The sequence below is a fragment of the Theobroma umbraticum genome, unplaced genomic scaffold (genome assembly GCF_002168275.2).
Source record: "Theobroma umbraticum cultivar Fairchild unplaced genomic scaffold, ASM216827v3 scaffold_95.0, whole genome shotgun sequence".
Classification (NCBI taxonomy): Eukaryota; Viridiplantae; Streptophyta; class Magnoliopsida; order Malvales; family Malvaceae; genus Theobroma; species Theobroma umbraticum.
Genome location: NW_018397257.1, coordinates 6,678,232 through 6,689,259, shown reverse-complemented (window position 1 = coordinate 6,689,259; position 11,028 = coordinate 6,678,232). Strand labels below are relative to the sequence as shown.

General features: G+C 35.6%; 3 protein-coding genes across 4 annotated transcripts; 1 reads left to right on the top strand and 2 right to left on the bottom strand.

The window, feature by feature from the left end:
* Positions 1 to 19: 19 nt before the first annotated feature.
* LOC110413008 (hydroxyacyl-thioester dehydratase type-like protein) lies at positions 20 to 1,523 on the bottom strand. 2 transcript variants are annotated; one of them, XM_021423699.1, is made up of 4 exons: positions 1,239 to 1,523; positions 800 to 1,073; positions 602 to 717; positions 20 to 507 (listed from the first exon to the last, which is right to left on the bottom strand). In XM_021423699.1, exons 2-4 carry the CDS (start codon positions 1,070 to 1,072, stop codon positions 396 to 398), a joined length of 501 nt encoding a protein of 166 aa, XP_021279374.1. In that variant the 5' UTR covers position 1,073; positions 1,239 to 1,523; the 3' UTR covers positions 20 to 395. The 2 variants fall into 2 exon arrangements, with proteins under 2 accessions (XP_021279374.1, XP_021279373.1); XM_021423698.2 differs by lacking the exon at positions 1,239 to 1,523 and having other exon boundaries at positions 800 to 1,208.
* A 128-nt stretch (positions 1,524 to 1,651) lies between these two features.
* On the bottom strand, positions 1,652 to 5,406 carry LOC110413007 (exonuclease V-like protein). Its single transcript, XM_021423697.2, has 7 exons — positions 4,794 to 5,406; positions 4,561 to 4,665; positions 4,314 to 4,435; positions 3,452 to 3,601; positions 3,140 to 3,293; positions 2,740 to 2,816; positions 1,652 to 2,135 (listed from the first exon to the last, which is right to left on the bottom strand). Exons 1-7 carry the CDS (start codon positions 5,145 to 5,147, stop codon positions 1,862 to 1,864), a joined length of 1,236 nt encoding a protein of 411 aa, XP_021279372.1. The 5' UTR covers positions 5,148 to 5,406; the 3' UTR covers positions 1,652 to 1,861.
* Positions 5,407 to 6,585: 1,179 nt separating this feature from the next.
* On the top strand, positions 6,586 to 9,083 carry LOC110412687 (RmlC-like cupins superfamily protein). Its single transcript, XM_021423289.2, has 5 exons — positions 6,586 to 6,937; positions 7,067 to 7,248; positions 7,421 to 7,501; positions 7,576 to 7,962; positions 8,319 to 9,083. The coding sequence occupies exons 1-5, from the start codon at positions 6,601 to 6,603 to the stop codon at positions 8,805 to 8,807; spliced, it is 1,476 nt and encodes a 491-aa protein (XP_021278964.1). The 5' UTR covers positions 6,586 to 6,600; the 3' UTR covers positions 8,808 to 9,083.
* Positions 9,084 to 11,028: the final 1,945 nt, after the last annotated feature.

Here is an 11,028-nt window from a genome sequence, read left to right as displayed (position 1 = left end):
CCCCTTTAAGCTAGCCAAACGTCTTCAATTTCCATCTCAAAGCAACAAAATCACCGTACAAGTCAATGACCTTGTCATTGAGATTTCTGACCAATACAATAGAAGGATCACCGAGTCAATTGTACTGTTCATGCCTATGGGAGACCCAGAAGATAACTAATGGGTTTTATTACAGCAGTAAAAACATGGTATGACTAAAATCTAGTGAAGCAGCTTCAACAAGAGTAAGAATAGTCTCAAAAGCTTAGGGAAACCATCATCAACTGGACAGACCCTCAGTAGTTAGTGTCATCTGGAAAAATAAATCAATGCCTCAACTCTTGCCAATAGCAAATATCAAAGGCATGGCAGCTTCAAGGGTATGATGAACCCAAATTCTAATCGCATTCATGACCTCATTCCTCATATTGCACTTGTTCCACAGCTAGAGTTGGTAAAATTGCCATGGCCTCACCATCAAGAACAAGAAGCTGACCATTCTTGAAGCACTTGGTTGAGAATTTCGCTCTGAACCATGGAACGGAAAGCTTAAAACCCAAAGGCTAAAATGTCTTGCTTACTTCAACAAAATGTGAAACTAACTGAGGGGGATGTAACTTACAGGTATCTCTTCTTGGTATCTTTTATATTGATAGCTTGTATCTCACCCACTATTTCATCTCCAATATAAACTGGCGACCTGAAGTGCAAGCTTTGCGAAACATATATAGCTCCAGGCTAAATAATTCCAAACACATGCACTTAGCATTAGACGACACACCGAGCCTTGTAATAAATTAAGAAGGTGAAAGTGACTCACAAAGTGGGAGGAAATAATCCGAGGAAACAGTGAAGCAACAAGCATCCCATGTACAAGCCGATCTTCGAACCCAGCAGCTCGAGCAGATTCAGAATCCAAGTGCAAAGGATTTGCATCATGGGTCACTTTAGAATACTCAACAACATCTTTATCTGAGAATATTCTTCTATGTCTTAAAACATCTCCAGCTTTAAGTAGAGGTGCTGTTGATGAAGATGACGACAAGTATCTCAAAGAAGACACATTTACTAAGACAGAACTCTTCACGAACATCCTGAGAAACATGGTTAAAAAGGTGAAGAAACAACTCTTAAAATTGTCTTGGGGTCATTACACCAAACGTGTCAAGTGCAAGCTTGTTTGCAGCTGATGTAGTAATCAAAATCTTTTACCCCTGTGACATGTTAAAGTAAGTAAACGTTGTGTATAATTGAGGTACCTTGAATTTAAGAATCTGGGTGGCGAACAAGTCGACCTTTTAGAATCGAATCTGGCGATTGGGCGGTGGGCTGTTGGCCGTTGAACGTTTGGTAAGCCTTTCCCCAGCGTTGATTGCCATGAAAACGCTAAACCAAGTTATGTACTGGTTGTATGCTTTTTGAGTTGAGCAAAATGGCCTTTGAAATTGTTTTTTGTTTTATTGCGTATCCACTCTCTGATAAAAGATTCAACATTTGATAAGCTTCTGAACATGAAAGTGGCTTATTTATACTATTTTCAGAGTTATTCTAATTGTTTCAATGTTTAAAATTCAAGTTATTTATACTTTGAGAATTTTATTCTAATGTTCTATTCTCTTAAACTCAACTCAACTTAAGAAATGATAATCAATAAATTATGGTAATTGAGTACTTCACAACAGTTAGTCACCATGGCCTACAACAGATGCATTTGAACAAATAATACAGTTTTACAGCAATTCTTGCCAATAGATATATATGCTACAACATCCAATGAATGTTGCAGCTAGCACAAAGAAGCATCTATAAAAACTGTGCTTCTTTTGCACAAGACAATATCATCCCATCACATTCACTTAGGAATCAACTCGTGAAAAGATTATCAAGGAGCTAGGTCACTGTTCTTCTCTAGCTCAAAGGACTGTGAGGTATCAGAGCTCGTGGAGCCACGAGAACTATTGGGAGTGGGGTTTCCGGGGCAAACTGAAGCAAATTGACAATACCGACACTTCCAACGCTCTTCCTCAGGGGTGTAACTGGCTTCTCGCTCACCCAACAAGAATTCGAGACTGCCTTGAATTTGTTTCTTGAGCCAGTCAGGATCATATACAAATTGATCTTCACCAAGCACCGATTGATCTTTTTGTAGTTCATATCTGCTTGAAAGCAATTAGATAACGTGACTTGGTGGAAAACCTCACATATTACTATAGCTAAGGGTTGAACCCACATTGAATAACCTAAATTATATTCTATAATAAATACATTAAGTTCCCTGGATGCTAGTTCATTAAAATGGTTCATCATCACTCCTTTGTTTTTCCAATTTGATATCGGCTAGTGCATTTGATGATAAATACAATTGAGTTCCCACCACAAAAAGTTGACTAACAGGGTTGTCATCATTAATAAACATGGCTTCTAAAATTCTCCTAATTTCTTTTTGTTAAATGTCAAAGCACATATAGGAGGTGCCACTACAACAAAATTTTTAAGGCATCCCAATACACAAAGCAGTAGATAATAACATTGTCAGAAAATATTTCACATTGAGCTGTTTCTGACTGCCTAAACATTTGATTTCGATCTCAGCGAGCCGCTAAAACACCCCATGCTTCACCAAACTAAATCCCAAGCATCTTAATTATGTACATACAATTATGTCATTAATTGTCTCCATGCAATGGTAAAACAAAAATATTCAACTGTCAAAAGTAAACAAAAATTAACAGAAAGTCTTTAAGAGTACTTTTCACCCACCTCAATAGTAGATGGTCCTGAGAAGGGGGAAGCATGCTACATGTATTTCTGTAATATCCCACTATGTCGTCAAGCGTCTGCACAGCCATTGAAGAGGAAAAATATATTTGAGCAAGACTTGAAACCTTGAAGGTATTAAACTAATACTATTAGTTATCTTGGTAGTCTTAAATCTATGTTTCAACTCTCACCATGATGCACAAAAATCATGAGATTTATTAAATAGGCAACAGATTAACCCATCCTCGCCAATGAACAGGAGTCCAGGAAAAAAATATTGAACATAAGTATTGCATATTTTAGGGAATAAAAGTGATGGTACACATCACACACTCTAAATACCCTGACTATCCCAGATTGAATGGAACAAATAAATTAAAAAGAAAATATATGAAGTTACCTTAGTTGGAAAACCTGAATTAGCAGTTTTCTCTCTGATGTCTTCACATAATATATAGTTAGGGTTCAATGAAAAGAAATTAAAAAACTGTCCGGAAGGGAAGCTATCAGCAACCAAGGTGTCCCACAAATATTTGTAGCACATTAATTGAAGCCTGCCGCAAAATAAAGTTTCATCCATGAAATCTTGCCAAAATTGGTACAAGCAATATAAAGTGGATAATAGACTAAAAGAGCTAAAGGCTAGTCATGAGAAAGATTCCAAATCTCAATAGTAATTGCATTAAAACAGAAGCCAGTAAAATATGCATACCTTCCATTTCTCCTTTGTGGTTCACTAGGGAGAGAGTCCCGTACCCGAGTCTTTGTGTCTACTAATATTGGGTTTCTACCACTTCCTTTCTCAGACATTCTGATCTCATCAACAACTCCTACCAACCATACACCTTCCACAAAACCTATTCTGATGTTATATTACATCACAGTCCATCAGCAGGGTAATTAAAATGAAAATCAATAGCTCTAATTTACATCAAAGGAGAAAGAATTACTTGATGGGCAAATTAAACAACTGCCACTGACCTAAAACAAGTTAACAAACCATTATTTGAAATGTCATTTTAACCAATTTTTGAACAACAAAAACTTTAATAAACTAAAACATTTCACCAGCACCATTTGCTATCCAAATCCCAAAACATTGCGTTCAGTAAACTTCTCTTTCATTTCTTCATTTCCACATAAATTTGTAAAATCCTGAAGAATTATTCAGGAAAAGAAAGACCTATCCTGAAGGTTTAAACGCAAGAACAGTAATTAAAACATAATCTGTAGCCAAACTTTATAAAATAGCTATTCTGATATCTAATCTGAGTTCTACAAAGGTTGATCTAGATGCCCGATGAGAAAAACGGCTAATTAAGATATGACAATCTTGAAATATGGATCTAAAAACAGATTCTTCAGAAGTTCTAAACAACCACTTCTGTTAAAATCTATTAGTCAAACCTTGTATGAAAGATGTAATAACCTAGAGCTCAAGCACACCCTGTTACTCTTTCATGCATAAAACGATTGTATAACTCACTGCCATGTCGTGGCTGAGAGTTATCTAAACCATGAGGAGACACAGATATATTCCGATTTTGGAGATATAGTTAAAAAGTTAAACTTACAGCGGTATCTCTCGTGTAAGTCCATCAAACAATAATTGGGTAGCACCAGTTACGAAATCAATAAACTTTATAGCCCAGGTATCTTCATCTGATTGAACACGAACTTTTACTTTCTTAACAACCTGCAAAGGAACACAACCAGTGTCAGATAATTGCATTAAGAGAACCTGACAAGTAATCGGGGAAACATGTAAAAAGCAGTCATATTTAAAGGAAATTTGAAAATTCTGGTGTTTAAAAAGAGAACCTCTTCTTTAAGTTTCAAATGGCGAGCCTGACCAGCTTTCATAGCTTTATTGATTTTTGGTTTGCCAAAGCGGAGGGTAAATTCCATTTGCTTTTCACACCATTCCTACGAAGATTTCAATTGAAGCGCAAGTTTATACTAATGCCGCGTGTCTTCAAATTCAAAAACGCAAATTAAATTTCAAAAGCAAACCAAACCCATAATCTAAAAGCCTTGAAAGAAAAATTCCATACGGCGGCGGTAAGATCAGTAACAGACAATCCCCAATCCCTTCTAAACCGAAGCAAAAAGGGTTGAGCCACTCTGCTCCTCTTCTGGGTACTTCTTAAATTGCAGGAATCTTCTATATCCGGCTCACTAGAACCGTTTAAGCCTCGTTTAGACAAGAGGGAAATCGACTGGATCGACCTCATCTTGCTTTGCAAGCGAGACCGTGAACAAATTGAAGAAGAAACGGACGAGGAGGAGAGAGAGGAACGAGTTGCTGCGTAAGCTGCTTCGATCAGAGCCATCTCTTCTTCACTCACGAACTCGACTGGGATGTTGGGAATGTTTAGTTCTTGGGGGTTTGGAGGTGACTCATCCATTTTCGATTTGATGAGTTTTTTGCGGGGAAACGACCGTTGGGAACAAACAACCGCCCGCCTAATGGGGTGGCTGCTTCAGTTTTTTGCAGTTTGATTCGGCTTTTTAATATTATTATAGGATTCTTTTTTTTTTTTTTGGAGGGAATATTATTATAGATTTGTTCGCATTGAATGGTAAGCAAGGCTTAGAAGTTAGACCTGAAATGTGGCCGTTGCCGTTAGTATAGTAATGGAGCCTTTATAGCAAAGCTTTGGGTTTGAATACAGGAAGTGCGCCTTTGATTTTAGTGGCTTAGTTATGCAAAAAGATTCAGCAGTAAGAGATGGAAACAAGATATCTATCTCTAAGTATAAGTGGGGCTTCCTCCTCTAGCAAGTCACAAAAAAAAAGTATTGCAAAAGGAAAAAGAGACAGAACAAAACCAGTAGAGAGAGGCCCGTGCGTAGTCGAGTGGGCTTTAATGCCATGCATCTATCATGTAATGATGCAGCCGTGTCTAAGCGTTACAGTCACGAATCTATTCTTTTCTCAAAGTTGCCACCATTTGTTTCTTTGTCCGAAAGGATATCAGAAAAGACCCCACTTCATTGCTTTTCGGACCATGTCTTGTTCTCACAACTTTTAGATTTTTCATTAACGAAGAAGCAAGCCCTCTTCCCAATCAGCATTGTTCCTTTCCAGAGTTTGGATTGAGCTTTAGGTATCTAGGCTCCTTCTAGCAGCCTAATTGGAAATTTGCCCCTTTGCCTGTGTTTACTAACTGGGCTTCAGCCCAAGAAGGAAGCGATGATGCACCTAGTCTTAGAGGCTTGATGAAATGAGGACCCATTTCCTTTGACATATTAAAAAGGAGGAAAAACAATCCCCAAGGAAAGGAAAAATATTGAAAATCCAAATAAAAATCAGCACCTAAGGTCAAAGCTCCATGTTAGTTCTTCCAACCAACAAAGAAGACTTCACTTCAAATACACAACTCACATAAGCTTATCTTGTTTAGAACCCCAAGCCAATTGCAATTTTAGTGCTAAAAGGTCATGCTCAACGTAATTGTCTTTTTTCAGTTCGGGTCTCCTTTTGCTCTCCAACACTAGTACATAAGCAAATTAAATACTGTGAAAACAATATTGTAAATCTTAGACATAGCAAAAAAATAATGCAAGGGAAATATGGAATGAACAAATTAAAAGAAGGAACTTACAGAAAAACAAAAACAAAGGAAAGAGGAAGAGATGGATCATGATACTTACACATATTGAAGCAAACAGACTTTGTCTCGCAGATAACTGATATTTCTCACCAGATCTCAACTGTGTCTAAACCATAATCTGCCACCTAAACCAACAAACCATGCATGGATTACACGCGTCTCCCTGCATTCTCTCTTTCTCCTCTACATAAACCCCTCCAACTCAAATCAAACCAAAGAGTCGGCTAAGAAAGCAAAAGCTAAAAATGGGAAAGGGACTGAGCTTGTTGCTGCTAGTACTTGTCGTATGCTATGGAGTGACAATGGCAATGACGTACAAAGAAGAGAAGGAATGGGAGAGGGAAAGAGAAAGAGAATGGAGGGAAGAGAAGGGTGAAGGAGCAGGAAAAGGAGGGGACTGGTTCTTGTTTCCAGACTCAAAGCCTGTGATGAAAACTGATGCTGGAGAGATGAGGGTGGTTAAAAGTATTGGAGGGAGGATTATTGAAAAGCCATTGCACATTGGGTTCATTACAATGGAGCCTAAAACCCTTTTCATTCCTCAATATCTTGACTCCAGTTTGATTCTCTTCGTTCGTAGAGGTATGCCAATTTCTCATTTGTATTTCTGTTGCATTGATTATTACTGCAGTTGCTCAATTACACTATGGAAGTAAAGCAGATCAATGTGAGGAGCAAGGTAAATGCTGATGGATATTGGAATGGATGCAGGGGAAGCCAGGGTAGGCTGCATCTACAAAGATCAGATGGTAGAGAGGCGAATGAGGATCGGAGACGTGTATCATATCCCAGCTGGTTCAACATTCTACATTTTGAACCCAGGGGAGGGGCAGAGGCTTCACATCGTTTGCAGCATTGATCCCTCTGAAAGTTTGCAATTGGGTACTTTCCAGGTACAATACTCATAATTTAGCTCCAGGCTAGGATTCCTTGGCTTGAAAGTTGCTGAAATTAGCTTTTATTTGGTTACACCAATTCGTGATCACAACACTTTTCCCTATTTCTTTTGTCAATGCAAGACTAACATATGAAATGATATACTTTGATTTCTGTGTCTGCATGCAGTCTTTCTTTATTGGCGGAGGAACCTATCCAACATCTATCCTTGCTGGCTTTGGTCCTGAAACTCTCTCAACAGCCTTCAACGTAAGCAAAATACATCATCTCTATAGCCAGCAGACCATTGCGGTGATGCAATGCACTAACCAACATGATTACAGGTCTCAGTGTCGAAACTGACGGGGATTTTAAGACAGCAGCAGCAGGGGCCAATTGTATATCTGACCGAGTCTCGCGCACCAAGCGTTTGGACAAAATTCTCTCAACTTCAAGAGCAAGATAGACTGAAGCATCTGAAGAAATTGATCCAAGAAGAACCAAATAAAGAGGAAGAGCAGCAAACCGAATGGTCATGGAGGAAACTCTTTGACTCATTTTTCGGAAGCGAAGACAAAAATATAGAGGATAAAGCCCCAGACTGTTACAACATCTACAAGAGAAGCCCTGACTTCATGAACAACTATGGATGGAGCATTGCGCTTGATGGATCCGATTATAGCCCTCTCAAATACTGTGGCATCGGCATTTATCTTGTCAATCTTACTGCGGTAATCAATCTCAAAACTTCTCAACTCTGTGCATTACTGTTAATAAACTCTTCTCTAATGGGATTATCACGTGCTACCAACAATTTCGAGCTTGATCTCTACTTTTTTTTAGCAGCTTGATTTAGCTAGAATATTCTTTAATGCAAAAAGAAAAACAAAAAATGTGGCTGTTTAGACTCTTTAGCTCAATTATATAACCTTTAGTAGCTTAACAAAAAAAAGTGTAGTCTTTCTTACAAAAGTGTAAAAGAAGTGCTGCTAGAGATTTTTTCAACAGAACAAGTTGAAAAACTGCTGATGAAGGTCGAAGTTGTTATACAATTGCCAATGACTCATGACTCTCCTTTACTTCCCAGGGGTCAATGTTGGCACCCCATGTGAATCCAATAGCAACCGAGTACGGTGTTGTATTGAGGGGAACTGGTAGAATACTGATTGTGTATCCAAATGGAACCTTAGCCTTGGACGCCAAGGTAAAAGAAGGTGATGTATTTTGGGTGCCAAGATACTTTGCTTTCTGTCAAATAGCATCACGAGAAGGCCCTTTCGTGTTCTTTGGATTCACAACCTCATCGCGCAAGAACCGGCCTCAGTTCCTCGTGGGTTCAAACTCACTTCTCCACACTCTCAGCAGCCCTGAGCTTGCAGCAGCTTTTGGTGTAACCCAGAAGAGGATGATGCGTATTATCAATGCGCAACGTGAAGCTGTGATCCTTCCTTCACCAGAAGCGGCACCACCTGGGGAGGAAGATGGGAAGAAGAGAGTGAACTTTGAGGCAGTGCCAAAAGTGATCAAGAACTTGGGCAGCGAAATGATTATGGGTTTTGATGAGGGAGGAGCTTGATGGGCTTTGTTGATAAAGATGGAAATGTTGGTCGCAGGCTAGCTAGGAAGCTGGGTGTTAGTTTTTGTTTTGTCTTTTTGGCTTTCGCATCTCCTCAGGGTTTTTGTCAATGAGTTCTTCTACGAGTTGTGAATAAAATAACTGTGCTTTTCTTTTCGCCCCCGGACAGGACCGGAATCAGCTTCTGGTTTTGCTAGAGCTATTTTCCTGTCTGTCATTCATCGATTAATCCTGGAAACAAAATTGATGTTGGGAAATAATGAAGAAGATCGAGGAAAATAACAAGGAACACTACTATTAGCGATTCAGATTCCAAAATAGGATGATTCATGCCTGTCAAGTTATTAGCAATGGACCTTCGCAAGACCAAAAATTTTAATTTTAGAAAAACTTTCTTTATATGGTATTTTAAAAATATTCATCAAAATCAATTTAATTATTTTTAATTATATTTAATCATAATTTGATAAAAATATTTTTGACATTATTTTAAATAAATTAAACCATTCATCTTAATTCCTCTTCATCTATGTTTTTTATTTTTACCTCACCATCCATATCCATGCTTTTGATTTTTATCTCACCATCCAGTTCTCTTTAATTTTATTTTTTTTTTCAACATTCATTTGTTGTGCTCTCGATTTATAGTTTTAATATGCTTAAAGTATGTGGTTATTTAAAAATTTTAATTTTTAGGTATTTTGGATGAAACTAAAATAGTAAATATGATCACATATGTTCAAAATAGTTTTTAATTAGATCAATTAGGTACTTGGATAATAATAAATTTAAAAATTTAAAATTTATAAATCAAAAGTTTCAAAAAGAATTTTTTTTTCAGATTTTTAGTTAGATAAGAAAATTTATGCCTTGATTTATCAAAACATGTTAAAAATACTTTAATCAATGCCAAATTGTTAATAAAAAAAAGAAATGAAAGAAGTTGGCAGAATTTAAAGTTTTAATTCGTAAGTAATAATATTTTAGACATATAATAAAATTTTTTTAAATGTAAAGTGCAATAATAATATTTTTTCAATATGAGGTGTAAGAATAATATTTTTTTTAACATAACGTGTAACATGTTTTTGTAAATACTGTGTAATAATTATTTTTTTTTAATATGACGTGTAACAATTTTTGTATAATTATTTTTTTTCAATATAAGGTGTAACAATCTATTTTAACTTTAATGTGTAACATGTTTTTATATATGACGTATAACAATAATATTTTTTTCAATATAGTTTGTAATAATATTTTTTAATCATGATTTATAATAATATTATTTTTTTAACATAACGTATAACATCATTAAAAGTAATTTTATTCAAGTTAATTAAAAATAATTTTATTCTTATTATTAATAAAATGATTATAGGATAACTAGGCACTTCCAACATAAAAAAACTTAATTAAAAATAGTTAAAATTATAAAATAATTATTTTTAAAAATCCCTTATTTTTTAAAATGTCTCTAAAATTTATCCATTTTGAAAAGTAAAAGATCAATGGGTTAACAAAAGGTTGACGTAGAGTGAAGATAAAAATTTACAGGTTACCTTTCCTCATTATGATTCACATTATTCATGTAGTATTATGTATTATTTGTTGATGTATGTTCTTTCTTCAAATATAAAAAATATATATACTATGTAATGTATTCATCATTGGACTAATTTTCAAATTAACATACTACCTATTTTGTTAAGAGTGTCATCTACTTAAAAAGCCAATCATATTGAAATTGAAAGATTTTAAATGATTAATTAGATTAAGTCGATTTTAGATTTTCCATTTCTTAGTACTAGATTCATATCTTTACATACAAATTATTACATTTTAATAAAAAATATAAAATAAATAAAATAAAATAAATAAAAATAAATAGAATAATGTCATTAAGCTTGTACAAAATCGAGAGCTCCGGTAACCTAAACATTTCGGATAAAATCTTCGATAACTTAACTCAAGTCAAGTTTTGGACAAAATCTTTTGATCTTGATCTATTTAACGAATATTTGTTTTTATTTAATTTTAAAGCACATTTTAAAAATATATAATATTTTAACAATTAAATATAATTTAAATGAATAAACTAAAAATAATTCGAATTTAAAGTTTACGATGTAAATCAAATCAAACCATAAACAACTTTAAAAGTCACGTGCAAAAAAGCACGTGCCATGTAGCCACTCTTCTTTAGCTGAACCGTTGGTCT